The 16,552-nt window shown below is 43.8% G+C and overlaps 1 protein-coding gene across 4 annotated transcripts in view; it reads left to right on the top strand.

Annotated features, from left to right (window-relative positions):
* LOC145349855 (diacylglycerol kinase beta-like) overlaps positions 1-16,552 on the top strand; it is a 534,763-nt gene that overhangs the window by 271,401 nt on the left and 246,810 nt on the right. For all 4 annotated transcript variants that reach the window (XM_080198449.1, XM_080198452.1, XM_080198451.1 and 1 more), the window contains 2 exons: positions 3,810-3,898; positions 5,630-5,746. In XM_080198449.1, coding sequence (XP_080054575.1) covers positions 3,810-3,898; positions 5,630-5,746 — 206 coding nt within the window. The remainder of the gene's footprint in view (positions 1-3,809; positions 3,899-5,629; positions 5,747-16,552) is intronic.

Consider the following 16,552-nt stretch of genomic DNA (forward strand, 5'->3'; position numbering starts at 1 on the left):
GCTATTTCCCAGGGCTGAAATGGTCACCACGAGAGGACACAGGTTTAAGGTGCTGGGGAGTAGGTACAGAGGAGATGTCAGCGGTAAGTTTTTCACTCAGAGGGTCGTGGGTGAGTGGAATCGGCTGCCGTCGGTGGTGGTGGAGGTGAATTTGTTGGGGTCTTTTGAGAGATTTCTGGATGAGTACATGGGATTTAATGGGATTGAGGGTTATAGGTAGGCCTGGTAGGTAGGGATATGATCAGCGCAGCTTGTGGGCCGAAGGGCCTGTTTGTTCTATGTTCTATCTGGACCGTTCTTATGAGCTACTTGCTTCACTGCATCTAGGTCCTCGGGACCTGCATCAGGAATTGACCACCACTGGTCCCATTGCTATTAAATAATGGATCACTAACGCTAGTTGTGTGCCGTGCAGTTTCAATGCCTGTTTGGTTTGGGTATTTCCAAAGCAATTGAGTGTTTTGTCTGGATGGTGATGCACTAAGACAGCGAGTGAGTGAGGGTATACAAGGTAAAACAGAGATTCTGCTGTAACTGCTAAACACCTAACAGAGCAAATAGTTTCACAATTTTATGTAGAGTTAACACACAAACATTTTTTGTTATTGATATTTCAAGGCACATGGATTATTTTATCTATCTAATCGTAGCTAAAGTGTCACCTGCAATGGATTTTCCTTCCACCCCAGATGTCCTTCAAGAATCTGTTCTCAAGCCTTTCGTATTTCTCATCTGCTTGCTGCTTCCTGGTGACTTCATACAAGTTAGTTTCACAAATGTTAGTTTTTACATCCCTGCTGATAACACCCAGCTCCACCTCACTATCACCCATCTTAATGTCTCTGCTATTGCTATAGTGATAGACCTCTTACTTGACATCTAGTATTGGATGAGCCAAAAGTTCCGTCAGTCAAATATCGCATTGAACTAAATGATTGTTTATAGTCCCTGCTCCAAACTCCGCTTCCTAGCTACCAAATCTATCCCCCTCACTGTTGACTGCTTGCATCAAATTGAACTATTCACAAGTTGGTCTATTCACAACTTTTGGTTGATCCTGAAAATGAGCTTCTGACCATAGATCCATAGCATCACCAAGACCATGGATTTCCACCTCCATAACATCGCCCAACTTCACCCTGCCTCGCATCTGAAACCTTCATTTCTGCTATTAACTTAAGAACATAAGAAATAGGAGCAGGAGTAGGCCATCCAGCCCTTCGAGCCTGCCCCACCATTCAATAAGATCATAGCTGATCTGTCGTGTCTCAGTTCCACATTCCCGCCCTCTTCCCATAACCCTTAATCCCCTCGCTTATCAAAAACCCATCAACCCGCGTCTTAAAAATATTTAGCGAGGCAGCCTCCACCACCTCAACGGGCAGAGAATTCCAGAGATTCACCACCCTTTAAGTGAAGAAGTTCTTCCTCAATTCCGTTCTAAACCGTCCCCCCTTTATCTTGAGGCTGTGCCCCCTAGTCCTACTGTCCTTTCTGAGCGGGAAGAGCCTCTCCACCTCTATCCTATCCATCCCATTCATCATCTTATATGTCTCAATGAGATCTCCCCTCATTCTTCTAAACTCTAACGAGTACAAGCCCAGTTTATTCAGCCTCTCCTCATAGCTCAACCCCCTCAACTCCGGCATCAGCCTAGTAAACCTCCTCTGCACTCCCTCCAAGGCCAAAATATCCTTGCGTAAGTACGGCGACCAAAACTGCACACAGTACTCCAGCTGCGGCCTCACCAATGCCCTATACAGCTGCAGCAAGACCTCCCTACTTTTATATTCAATCCCCCTCGCTATGAAGGCCAGCATCCCATTCGCCTTCCTGACCACCTGCTGCACCTGCAAGCTGGGTTTTTGCGACTCATGCACAAGGACCCCGAGGTCCCTCTGCACCATCACCTGCTGCAGTTTTTCGCCCCGTAAGTAATAGTCCTTCCTACCATTCTTCCTACCAAAGTGGACCACCTCACACTTGCCAACATTAAATTCCATTTGCCATTTCCTGGCCCATTCACCCAGCCTATCTAGATCCTTCTGCAGACTCTCCACACCCTCCGCGCAATTTGCCGTTCCCCCAATCTTGGTGTCATCAGCAAATTTCGACACCATACACTCGGTTCCCTCCTCCAGATCATCTATATAAATGGTAAATAGCTGAGGCCCCAGCACCGACCCCTGGGGCACTCCACTAGTCACCAACCGCCAATCCGAACAGCACCTTTTGTTCCCTTTAGACTTGACTCTTCCATCACATTCGTGGCTGGTCCTCACCTTCTATCATCAGTGAATTTGAGGTCATGCAAAACTCAGCTATCTGTGTCCTAACTCTCGCCAGCTATTGCTCCTGTGCTCCTTATGTACATTGGCTCTCAGTCAAGCAGTTTTTTGATTTAAAACTTTCATCTTTGTTTTTGTATCCCTCTGTGGCTTCTCCGTTCTCTTTCTCTATAATCTCCTCCATGATATCTGGTCCTCATTAATTCTGGTCTCTTGTGCATCCCTGGTTTAAATTGCTCCATAATTAGGGACAGTGCCTTCAGATGTCTAGGACCTAAGTAATGGAATTTCCTCCCTACAGCTTTCTGCCTCTCAAACGTCAATTCTCCAAACCCAGTGGCAGGAAGGTTCCTGTTCTGCTCATAACTTAGTGTTGCCATGAGACTCCGAGGAGGACATGGAAAATGCTTTAGAGATCTCCTCAAATCATCCCTGAAGAGGCCAAACATAACCAGCAACTCAAGGGAGACCCTAGCTTATGACCAACCAAAACAGAGATGGTTCATTCAGAATGGCAATGAACACATGGAGAGACTTCATCAGGAACAGAGCTGAAATCAAAGAATCAAATGGAAAGAGCAAACCTCCAAACCATCTATCTACCAACCCTTCAAGCACCACATGCAGATTGTGCATTGGACTCATTAGACATCTCAGGATCCATCATATCAGAGTGGAAACAAATCATGCTCGAACCCAAGGGACTTTATAAGAAGAAGATGGAGGAGGATCTCACTCAAAAATGTAACAATATATGAGACTTTTTTTTAGAGCACAAACCTCTGAAATATATCTGTAAACATCTCATTTGGGCCTCTTGCTCATCACAATTATAATTGTTCCACCATTAGAGACTGTGCTTTCAGTTGCCTAGGACCCAAGCTATGAAATTCCAAGCCCACACATGGGAAGCTTCCTCCTTGTTCCCAAATGCCAATTGAGAGCAGACCTACATCCTTAGAATTCCGAGTTTAATTAAAGCTGAGAGTTTACTGAACTAGTTATTGAAAGATTGATGGCATGAATCATGTTGATACAGCTCATACTTGTCAATTTGAAGTTGACTTTTGATCAACACAGTCTGAATCGTCAAAAATGTGAATGAAACAATTTTAGGTGACAGACATTTGGTGATTCATTCCTCAGGGCAATGCCATGACCAAAGTCCAACAGCCTGATTTAAATTTCAAACAATGCATAGCAGTTAACTGTTAAACACCATCAACTGGTGAATTTTCCATGGCAATGCCTCTACAGTCAGATTCCACTTGCCAACCAATCAACACTCTCTTCTCATTCAGCATAAATTTTTCCTCTGACGTTGATATTCTTGCGAGTTGTTCTGTTGAGTGCAAGACCAAAAGCTTTGACAAAAAAGTCTTCTTTTTCAGAAATGTTCAAGTTAACAAATAATTCAAATTAAGTAATTTCATATTAAACAGGGTAGACTGGCATCCTACAAACAAGAGAAATCCACATTTGTTACAAAAGAGTTATTTGACCTCCCTCTTTATTTTTCAGTTTGCAAGTACACAGTCCATGAGAGATGTGTTTCCAAAGAAATTGCATCATGCATCAGCACATATGTGAAATCCAAAAGGAATACTAATGTAAGTGCAATTTTGCTGATCGTTTGCAGTGCATACAGAAGGTAGATTTTGAACTTGTGAATACTGCAAGACTGAAAATGGAGCGTTCATTAATGTATTCAAATCTTGCTTGAAGCAAACTTTACAAACAAACAAGTTCGCTGTCTTAAGCAAACCATTCAATAACCAACCCAAACCCAATAATTGAGTGCGAATTTTTCAGAGATTTATCTGTAACATTTTTGTATTTGAGAAATTGGTTGTGCTGTTAAAGTAATTGTTGTTTAAATACGTTTAATGTAATTACCTAGGAAATACATATTGGGGCAGGTCATAGTCTAGACGATAATACTTGATCTTTGTGCCTTTAAAAGCCCTGTTGATGAATCAGAGACATCATTTGTGTTGTGTGATGAAAATATATCCCAACTAAAGATTTAACTCCTTTGATCTAGATTTTGTTAAAACATAGCACGCGGTCATCAAAATAGCCCAGAATTCCTGATCCCAGATGTGGCTAAGCTAGCCGCTGCTACAGCGAGGTTGGGGGGAGCGGGGTTGGTGGTGGTCGCGGTATTGGAACTTCCAGAAGCCAATTTACATTCAAACCCCAAACTTGAGGTTTGTCAGGATTGGCCGTGTTGGACCCCACGTTGACGGCATCCCCAGACCTGTTGGCTGTAAACTTGCGTTGTTTGCCCAGTGCTTGTCGTTAGTTGGTGCAGCCCCTTAAATTCAGAGGATTTAGTTCAGAGTGCTCCAGCACCCCGGCATATCTGAAACTGTTTACCTTCCAACCTCCAGCCCTGTTTATTCCTTCCTTCCCAACGTTGCTTACAATCGAACGTGGCTCGACACCATACCTCCCCACCCCAATGAACCTCCCCAACACTGCTCCTACCTCCCAACTCCACACACCGTTAAACCTCTTCCTGCACCACTGACACTGCTCGCCACCCACCCACCGCCCCCCCCCCCCCCCCCCCCCCAACAATATTGCCTGTCCCCAACACTTGTTCACCTTCCCCAAAATACCTCTCCTCCAATATCGGGGGGGGGGGCCGTTTTCAGTTCGTGGCATGAACGGGGACATTGGCATCCGTGGAACTCTGCCTCATGCATGGATTTCCAGAAGCGCCCGATTGCCGGATACAACCGGGAAGAGGACAGGAAGGTCCTAAGATCCTGGTATAAAAAGGGAGGCCCGTAATTTCAGATGTGGTCAGTGCTGTGTACTCCCGCTCTGCTGCTAACTGAATCCAGGCCAATGCAACTCTCACTGAACTCCAAAAGAACGTCACGAAAACTAAATGAATACCACATTACAAGATCGTTCCTTCCAGAAATAGAACTGCCATCAATTGTTCAAGAGGATAAATGTTAAGTTTTACATTTTGACCCCTGTCCTTCCCCAGTCCCACACAGACTGACCGGTGAGAAGTGTATAGGGCCTTTGAGCGTCTTGAGGTTTTAAAATTTAATTAAACACCACAAAAAAAAAGTGACTTTTCAAAGGTTGGTTATTCTGAGAATTATTTTATGATGAAATCGTTCTGAAAACAGTGCCCTCGTTTTTTTACCCATGTTAGTGAGATAACTTGTGAAATTAGATTATTCGAATTGGAAACTCTGGTGTGCCTGCCTTGTTATGCAAGAGCCCCTATTTGATTTGTACAACAGAGCTAATTATCTGGTTAAACTGCGTTACTGATCTAATTTTTTTTCCTCCCTATTTCTCTACCTTCTGTACAGGTTATGCAGCATGTTTGGGTGGAAGGGAACTCTCCAACCAAGTGTGACCGATGCCACAAAAGCATTAAATGTTACCAGGGCCTCACAGGTCTCCACTGTGTTTGGTGCCAAATCACTGTAAGTACAGAGAAAATTAGATGCAATTTTTTTTAAATGAACGTGCGAGGATTTTTTGAGAAAGCCCGGTCATATTTCATCAGCACTAGAGGGCAGGCTGGATTCGTGGCACAGTCAAATAATTATTGCCAATGGAAATATTACCCAGATATGCACAGTTTGGATCATGAAAAAAATGCGTTCTCTGTGAGTTCACCATATTCGCAAGATTTTTATTTCAGGTTCTTTTGCGTTTTGTACAAAGTCCAGATGATGTTTCGTTTTATTATTTTGTGTTTCATTAGGGGCGGCACGGTAGCACAGTGGGTTAGCACTGCTGCTTCACAGCTCCAGGGACCTGGGTTCGATCCCCAGCTCGGGTCACTGTCTGTGTGGAGTTTGCACGTTCTCCTCGTGTCTGCGTGGGGTTTCCTCCGGGGTGCTTCGGTTTCCTACCACAGTCCAAAGATGTGCGGGTTAGGTTGATTGCCCATGCTAAAATTGCTCCTTAGTGTACTAGGACGCTTAGGTTAGCGGGATTAGTGGGTAAAATATGTAGGGATATAGGGGGATAGGGCCTTGGTGGGATTGTGGTCAGTGCAGACTCGATGGGCCGAAGGGCCTCTTTCTGCACTGTAAGGTTCTATGATTTTAAAATGAAGGGAGAGGAGCAAAGTAGGTGAATCCGTGCATTCAGTTAAGACGACAACTGATGAGATGTGGAAAATAAAGCAGATATTTAAACCATTGATGTGTATCATGTTAAAATTAGCTTATTTGGTGTTGGTGTCGTGATGTTCGTGGAGGGGAAAACAATGCCATTTCAGTGCACAACTCTTCCTTGTGTTGCTAATTTTATCCTAAACGCTGTCTCACTTGACCTTTTGATTTACGTTTTCCTTGGTGCTGCCATTATGATACTTGCACTGCAAAAGTAATGATTCATCTGCAGGGCCGACTTCCGTGACATGTTACTGCCAGATTTTTTTTTTTTACAAAAGCATAGTAATGGAAAGAGGGGTTCTTAAAAGGAGAAAATAAATTTCCATCTCCCTCATTGACAAGTCCTCAAAGTAGTATTTTACTCAAATTAAATTAAATTTCCAAAGTAGAGATCGCAGCTGCACAAGTCCAGGTTACTGCAGCAAAACCTGGCTAGGGATGGGAACTGAGCTACTATTACATGCTCTAGCACAGTATTTCTGAGGTCAACTATTTCACTCTAATTAATGTCCCTGCCAACGTCATTAGCTCAAAACAATCCTAGTTATGTGGGAATGAACATCATGTCCAAACTGCTATTTTCAGTGTTATTAATATATTGGCTTGAGGCGTTTGCCTAGATTTCTGGATTTAAAACTCTACTCAGGCAAGAAAAGCTATTACAATTCCATATTTTCCCAGTTCTGATCAAGGGTCATGACCTGGAACAGGGGCAGGCTTGTAATAAAACACAGGGCCTTGACCAGTGGAGGAGCCCCGTGCCGGCCGATGTCTGTGGGCGCCAATCGGAGCCTGAAGACACTCTGCATTTGAACCTATCAGCAGGCAATGCAGAGTGACATGAGACTTTGGCCGAGTCCCCTTACACCAGGAAAACGCTGGAGAAAACGTTGAGTGATTAGGAAGACGAGAGGCAGCAGTCAAGGCGAAGATCTCCTGTGTTTTCTGAAGTAACTACTTTGTGTGTTGGTGGAAAAAAGCCACGAGGAAGGGTGGTAGTGAGCCAGCCAGCAAGTTTGGATTCGGAAGCAAGCCATTAATGGGGGAGCAGGGGTGACCCAACATCCAGGCCAGGGTTGAGGAAGGCAGAGCAGGCCACAGGCCACAGTCAGCACTAAAGCAAGGTTGTCGAGGTAAGGTGCCACTGGGGATGACAAATGGGCAAAAAAAAAATGGTGGTGAGTGAGCCAGCCCGCAGTAGGGACTCGGGGTATCCACCATCGAGCTACAAGGGGCGACTTGACCCACAGGGCTGAGAGCAAAACAGGGACTGCACTTTCAGAAAATTCATTTTCATTAAAACTAGGAAAGATCAGTTAATATGAAATGACGCTATCAATCTGACAATGAAATCACTTTCAAAGGGGAAGGAGAAAATCATCATTGAAACTGTCAGTGTTATTTGTGACGTAATAATGGTGCAATTGTAGATTAGAAGTGAACCTCTGAAGAAAACAATTCGTTCTGCGTGCTTTTCGACAGAAGTTTGGGTGAGAATGCTAAAAGCCACTGCGGTGAGAAATAAATACTGGGAGGACATAGTCTCTTCAAAACAAATCTTTTTGAAGCTGAAGTGAGATGGTTCATTCATTTCATGGATAATAATGCTTCCAGATCACTAGCTGATTTGTACAGATGCTTTGCAGGCAACCTTCCCAAATGTGGAAACCATTCTGAAAATATTTTTTAAAAACTTGAGACAGATGACTCCAATGAATGTTCTTTTTCTGTATTGAGCAGAGTTTAAAAAATGTTTGCAAAGTACAATGAATTAGGAACATCTGACAAGTTCAGCAATATTAATGATTGAAAGTGCATCTCTACAACAAGATTTTATCTACAGTGATATTAATAATTTTGTAAAGAAGAAGTGCAGAAAAAACTATCTAATTTGCCATGCAAACAAGGGATGAAGCAAGAAAATCTTTAAAAGATCTTTCCTTCTTCCATATTCTCTTGTTTAAATTCTGTTTTTCATAATGGGCCATTGCAGGCCTGATTATGATGGCCACAGATGATCATGTGGTGACCACATCACTCCCAAGTCTTTCCTTCAGAGAGACTCTTCCGAACAAAAAAATGAAATCCTGCAAACAGAGACGCAATATTGGACTTGGTCTGACTGGACACTCTAGTCACGTGTCCAAATCGCGCTGAAGCATCTCTGCATCCGCCACATGCAGAGCTCATGCTCCCACCCAACTTTGTATCATCTGCAAATTTGGAGATAAAACATTTAGTTCCATTGTCCAAATCATTAATATATAATGTGAACAGTGGGGTTCAGACCCCTGCGGTACTCTACTAGTCACTGCCTGCCAACTGAAAAAAGACCCATTTATTCCAGCTGTTTGCTTACAGTCTGCGAGCCAGCTTTCTATCCATCTCAATGAATACATGTAATCCCTTGTGTTTTACCTTTATATGGTAATCTGCTACGTGAGACCTTGTCGTAAGCCTGCAGAAAGTCTAAATAAACCGCATTCACAGGTTCTCCCTGGTCAACTCTATTAATTACATCCTCAAAGAATTCTGGCATAATTTATCATTGCCTTTTCCTATATCCATGCTGACTTTGTCTGATTGTATCAATGCTTTCCAAATGCAATCCTTGATAATGGACTCTCACAACTTCCCTTCTACCAACGTAAGACTTATTGGTCTACAGTTCCCTGTTTTCTCTGTAGCTCCATTTTTGAATAGTGGATTTACATTAGTTACCCTACAATCGGTAGGAACTGTTCCAGAATCCAAAGAATTTTGGAAAAGGGCCACCAATGGATTTACTATTTCTAGGGCCACTTCCTTAAGTACTCTGGAATGAAGATCATCAGGCCCTGGAGATTTATCCACTTTCAATCCCAGTAATTTCCCCATTTCTCTACTAATATTGAGTTCCGTTTCATTGGAAATGGTCTCTGCTAGGCACTTGTGTGGCACAAATGCCAGTTCCCAATTATCCACCAATTATAACATTATCCAGGTCTTACAGCAAGCAAACACAGACTGCTTCGGTATCTGATGAGCTGTGAATACTACTGAACACTATGCAATCATCAATGCACATCCCACATCAGAGTGTTACTAATGAAGCAGCTGAAAACAGGCCCACGACATTATCTACAGTGATGTCTTGCAGTTAAGATGATTAACCTCCAACAACCACAACCAGCTTTCTTTGTGCTAAGTGTGATTCCAATCAGTAGGGAGTTCTCTCCCGAATTTGCTCTGGCTTCTTAATGCAATCCTTAATGCAATCCACTCAAATGTTATAAGAACATAAGAAATAGGAGCAGGAGTAGGCCATCTAGCCCTTCGAGCCTGCCCCGCCATTCAATAAGATCATGGCTGATCTGTCGTGGCTCAGTTCCACATTCCCGCCCTCTCCCCATAACCCTTAATCCCCTCGCCTATCAAAAACCTATCAACCCGCGTCTTAAAAATATTGAGCGAGGCAGCCTCCTCCACTTCAACGGGCAGAGAATTCCAGAGATTCATCACCCTTTGAGTGAAGAAGTTCCTCCTCAACTCTGTTCTAAACCGCCCCCCCTTTATCCTGAGGCTGTGCCCTCTAGTCCTACTGTCCTTTGAGTGGGAGGAGCCTCTCCACCTCTATTCTATCCATCCCATTCATCATCTTATACGTCTCAATGAGATCTCCCCTCATTCTTCTGAACTCTAACGAGTACAAGCCTAGTTTATTCAGCCTCTCCTCATAGTTCAACCCCCTCAACTCCGGAATCAGCCTAGTAAACCTCCTCTGCACTCCCTCCAAGGCCAAAATATCCTTGCGTAAGTGCGGCGACCAAAACTGCACACAGTACTCCAGCTGCGGCCTCACCAGTGCCCTATACAGCTGCAGTAAGACCTCCCTACTTTTATATTCAATCCCCCTCGCTATATTTATGTCAAGGGCAGTTATTCCCACCTGACTTCTCGAAATCAGTTCTCCTGTCCGTGTTTAGATAGGGTGGACAGTGAGAGCCTTTTACCTCGGATGGTGATGGCTAACACAGGGGGACATAGCTTTAAATTGAGGGGTGATAATTATAGGATGGATGTCACAGGTAGGTTCTTTACTCAGAGGGTAGTACAGGCGTGGAATGCCCTGCCTGGAGCAGTTGTGGACTCGACACCTTTAGGGGTGTTCAAATGGTCAGTAGATAGGCATGTGGATAATATTGGAATAGTTTAAGTTAAAGGGTCATTAGATTGGTTCTACTGGTCGGCGCAACATCGAGGGCCGAAGGGCCTGTACTGCGCTGTAATGTTCTATGTTTGGACCAAGGCTGTAATGTGGTCAGGAGCTGAGTGACCCTGCCGGAGCCCACACTGAGTGTCAGTAAGCAGGTAAATGCTGTGTAAGTGCTACTTGACAGAGCTATCAAACTGTCTCATCATTCTGCTGATTACTGAGAGTAGATAGGGTGGTGGTAATTGGTCAGGTTGTGTTTTGGTCAGTCTTGTGTTTTGTGGACAGGTTTACCTGAACAATTTGTCACCCTGGTGGGTAAAAGACAGTGCTGTAGCTCTACTGGAGCATCCTGGCTAGGAGAGCAGCTAATTCTGGAGCACGGGTCTTGGGGTACGACAGCTGGGATACTGTCAATTCCTCTGGTCTTTGCTCTGTCCAGAGCCTTCAGTCATTTTGTGGAATTCCCTGAAATAAATCGAACTGGCTGAAGGTTGGCATCTGTGATGCCGGGACTAAGGCTCAGCTGAAGGCTGTGATGAATCATCTATTCAGCACGTTTCATTGAAGATGAATCAGGTGATTCAGCTTTGTTCTTTAACACTGTTTGTGGACTTGGCCCACCGTTGAAGATACTCTGGGGCCTTATCCCCCTGTTAGTTTGTTAATAGTCAACCACTATTCATGACCTTGCAGCAGAGCTTTGATCTGAGCAGGCGGTTGGGGGTTGCTTTGCTTTGTGGAATGAATGCTGTTTCCTCGGTTTGTAAGCCTTTCAATGGTGCTACAGTGCAGCGTCTATGTGAGTAATATTTTCCACCAACATTGTGCTACCATCAGTCCAAAAAGACGTTCTCCCTACCACACAACTGAGCAATGTCGCGTATGAGTGTCAGTGCCAGTGTGATGTATAGGCTGTAGATCCCAGTAATTGGCAGATTGAATCAAGCAGTGTGCTCCTTCAGTTGTTCGTAATAGACAGAATACAAACCATACTCACCAGCCTATGCTCTCAAAACCCAAAACATTACATCTATTGTTAGATGTAATTTTGCATTTGCTAAGTAATCCTAAATACACTAATAGCTACACGAACGAGCAATTGAAGATAATCAAATCGAGCTTGCAATGTGGCTCATTTATGTTTGCTAGAAATTATATACATTTATATAAAGAGGTTTGTTTTCTGCAAACAAAAGGAATAAGTTCAAGACTTGCACATTCCCCAGGAGACTGGAGAGCCTTTGCTTTCTCCATGACTGGCCTTGGCTAATCAGAGTCTAATTGCCAACCAGCAAAGTATTAATTATTATGATTATTTGAAATTTGGCATTCTTGTGTTTGTCCTGAGAAATGCAAGATGAAAAGCCTGGGCAAATGTTTTTCTCTTTTTTCAGCAATGTTCAGGTTCTGTAATGCCAGGTGACTCTTTGGAATGTTTATTTTGTGGTGGCTTTTATTTTTTACGCTTTGGTCAAGTGGGCATTGTGACTAAAGCAAGGCAAAGTGTTGGTGTTGCGGTTACTGACATTGCACACTAATAGCAAAAGCCTCGTCTGTTGACCAAGGTCCTCCACTTCTTCATCTGTGGTCCTTTTACATGCGTGGGTCGCAATCCCACCCTCCTTTTCCTGACCACTCTAATAAGGTCTAACTCACTACCTGACATAAAGGAGGTGATTTTCCAACCTTGCCACACCTGGCGCAGATTGCGGCAATCTTGGAAAATAGCGTGTATGCCTAACAGCCTGGTGCCAAATGGTTTTCAGTTGTCCCAGCCCCTTTTACAACGGCACAAGCCAGCTCATGTCCAGGAAGCGCATGAGGCTGATTAGCATGAAATTGACTCGATTTCAATCTCATTAGCAAATATTGTCCCCTCTCCTGGAATGTTCCCACCTTTCCAGCGGGACATCACGTGGACATGAATCAGCACCTGCCTCCCCCATCACAGACCAGGATCAATGGCTACAGCGAGGAGGCCGTTGACGCCTCGAGTGATCAGCAGCATAGGTGGGCAATGCCAGTATGCCAGGGGCAGTCCAATGGGCCTGACTGGGGATGAGGTCTGACTTAGGGTTACAATGGAAAGGACCTGAGTGACGGCTACGGTGGAGAGCTCTGATGGTGGCGGGGGACTGTGTAGAGGTGGAGCAAGAAGGGGCCGTGGTGGGGAGGGCGTGTTGGAGGTCACATTGGGGTCATGTTGGGGGGGGTCAGGCAAGGGGACCCACCTGGAGGCCCCAATTCCCTGATGTTAGCAACCTGCACTGGGGAGGGGTTTGGGTAATATTGCCACTGATTGGGAGTCCCGATGCCTGTGGAGGGAAGGAAAGGATCACCGAGTGCACTGAGAGATTGGGGCACTCTCTTACGAATCAGCATCCTAGTGCCCTGAAGCTTGGCTCATTGACATGGTTAGCCTGCCACCCCCACCCCACCCCAGCCCACCCCAAGTAGCAGCACACAACTAATCACACACTCAAAAAGTGACTGAGTGTGGGACTATCACGGTGTGGAGTGTGCCTGTCAGACTGGCGCAGATCTCTCCTGTGTTCCTGCAGTTATAACACTTAGATTTTATTTGATAAAATTCTGCCCAAAGAGTTTAATTGCTTGGGACAAAATCTTCTGGGAAAAGTCTCCCTGATGCATTGCAATGTCTGCACTCTTAACTCCAGCTCAAAAAACTTTTAAACCAAAGTTGCTCGTATTACAGACACATATTGCAGATGTAGTTGCCTGGGATCACACTACTCTCCACAACATCCCACACACTTCATATGTGGAGCACTTCCTGCACCATCATCTCTATCTAATCTTGTTTTAGGTATTTAATTAAAGTTCTGAAATTAATCCATTTGGTTGATTTTAGACTAATTACTAGGAATACAAAACAGATCCTTCTTTCTCTGCATTGAATTTACACACTCAGCAAATTTTCCATTGTTAATTGTCTTACCAATTCTAAAAATTAACCCTCTTTTCAATTTGATCCATTTAGCATCTTACCAGAGAGTCCCACTCTTACCAAATCCTCAACTTCCCAACCTGTCCATGATTCAGTCTGCTAACATTGTGCTCAGTCCCTTAGAAGTAAGCATATTTCCACTCCCCATCACTCAAGAAATGTTGGTATTCGGGGTAATAATGCTTTACCTCATCAACCAGTGTCAACATCACTTAGTCCCAGGTAAATATATCAATTAAAGCAAAGCCAAATTTGGTCTGATTTTATCCTGCGGATTCCTGGTCACCCGAAGTCCACTCATATTGAACCTTTACTAAGAGAAGAGGGGGGCACATTGGTGGTTAGCATTGCTACCTCACAGCACCCCGGGACCCAGGTTCAATTCCAGTCTGTGTGGAGTTTGCACATTCTCCCCAGGTCTATGTGGGTTTCCTCTGGGCGCTCTGGTTTTCCTCTCACACTTCAAGGATGTGCGGGTCAGGTTGATTGGCCATGCTAAATTGCCCCTCAATGTCAGGGGGTTAACAAGGTTACAGGGGTTGGGCCTGGGTGGGATTATTGTCACTGCAGGGACCGATTGGCCTCTTTCTACATTCTGTGATTCCAAGACCTGTTAGTTTGTTCTCATTCTCAGGATGAAATGTATGGTGTGAAACCTATTTCAACGCTTAAGTTCCAAACTTGTTTTAGTGAATAATATATATTTGCATAAAATTAAAATGGGCAACGATGACACCTGGAGAAATGATCAGATCTTATTTTCTAATTCTTCAAAGCTTGGCTAAGGAGACACGTTCATTGTTCCTCCTCATAGCTAGTTCCTAATTTCAGACTGAGGTTTAGAAGGGGCGCTTCTCTATAGCGAGGGAGGAAAGTCAAGGGATTGGCTTAATGCCATGTGTCCATGAGCAGCTGGTTCATGAGAAACATTTTCAGAAACCATGGGGGGGAGGAAGGTCATCCAGTTACCATCTTTACAGGAGAATGAGGAGATTCAGAGAGGAGAAGAAAGGAGATTACATAAAGCTGAGCGGTGCAATGAAATGAAAAATCTCTTCAGCTCCAGAAGGATGCTTGAGAACATTTTGAGTGGGTGTTTTCATCAGTTGAGTGGGAGAGGGTTAAATATCAGCAGAAGCAGATCTGAGAGCTGCCTTGTAATTCGATTGAAGTCAAATAGATTCAGTTGTTTGTGCCAAGGGTGGCTCATGGAAACTGCAGTCACCAGAGCATTAATTATGCAGGATCTCGAGTTTGTTTGCTGTATTTGTGATCTTGGATATATCTCTTTGAAGTCTGCACCTACAGTAAACCCTTACTATATCCCAAGTGTGTTTGCTTTCTCTGAAACCCTGCTAGATATTATTTTTTAAAACGTTAAATTGTTGACACTAGTAACGCATAATACTTTCTGAATAAATTGCATTTTGTGACAATCGACATATGTGACTAATTTAAAGAAATCCTTTGTTGTGTCACAGTCTACATATGGTAAAATTTTAAATCCAGGAATAATTAAGCCAGCTCAGAATTCAGTTTCAATTAATTCCCCACTCTTTATTTTTAAATCTTTGAATTATAAAGAAAGCAGTTAAAGGCGTTGTTGCCATCATTGTTTAAATAAAAATAATTTTCAAGACTTTGGATGGATACATTTGAACATGGAAAAAGCAACAGTAAAGAAAAGGGAATCTTTCAATACATATATTTGGTTTTTTATGTGGGTCAAGTTACTCTCATTTTATAACATGATTCTATTTCAGCCCAATTTGCACAAAAAGAATTTATAGTCAACAGATCTTTCCCTTACTGTCACATACAGACCTGTAATTTTGGCAGAAGGTTTCACACTGTGGAAATGCAAACTTCTAAAGCAGACTCCAAATGCATTTCCTAAATTAATCCAGGGTTCAACCTGAAGGGTCAGATATCTCTGATGACCTTGGGTGGGATTTTCCTGACCGCGCTTGCCCCAAGACCGGAAAACCCATCCGAGGTCAATGGACCTTTGCGTGGTCCACCCCTGCACACTACGATTCCCCTGGCAGGTGGGACAGGAAAATTCTGCCCAGTGTACAGGATATTCTAGCCCCAGTTTTTCCAAAGCGTTGTCAAACCCGAGTCTCAATGTGGGCCAGAAAATTAGATGTATTCCAATTTCTGGGCACCCAATTTCCCAGGGGTGCTTTTTCACTGGTGGACACTGGCCTTATTTCTTTATTAAAATTGTGTTTCAAATGGCCCCTATGGAATTTTATGACTATATAATTGGTAATTCACAGTCATGGCCCGCTCACCCAGACTTCTTGTTGTTGGTAGAAGTTGTTGTTTATTGCTGCAGTTTGAATGGGAAGTTGCCGTATCCTTTAGTTGGTTTTATTAGATAGTTACCACTTGATGTCCTTCGTTATTCTTGATTGCTGATGGTAGTTAAATCACACGGTACAGAGAGGTAAAGATGGGTGTTTCAAACACTTTGATAGGCATCATCCACTGAATCCAGTGACACGGGCCTCACTATAACCATTCTCATTTAGCTAATGGCCCACGAGGTGTCGAGGAAGAAAATCCACTCCCTTCCATTCCTTTCTGCTCAGTGGGTATCGATGACGAGACTCATGTTGGCACGTGCACTTAGTGCGTTTGATAAACTTTCGCCTCGTGAACTGCTGAGGCTGTGACGAATCTGTGAAAGGAGCTCCAGGGTGAAATTTTCCCAAAACGTGACAAAGGATGGGATTTACCAATGCTATAAAATCCTGCCCGAGATAAACAGACCTTTGTATGATCCGCTACCTCCACCCGCTATGATTCCCACGGTGGGCGGGCTGGGGGAAGTTCCCCCAAAGTGTCATTTTGGGCAAGAAAACCATGAATCAGATCGCAATCGCCCCACATTTGGTCATTTTTGGGAGAGTGGTGAGTTTTAGAACGTAGAACA

The sequence above is a fragment of the Carcharhinus amblyrhynchos genome, chromosome 11, assembly GCF_965287045.1.
Source record: "Carcharhinus amblyrhynchos chromosome 11, sCarAmb.v2.hapA, whole genome shotgun sequence".
NCBI classification, from domain to species: Eukaryota; Metazoa; Chordata; class Chondrichthyes; order Carcharhiniformes; family Carcharhinidae; genus Carcharhinus; species Carcharhinus amblyrhynchos.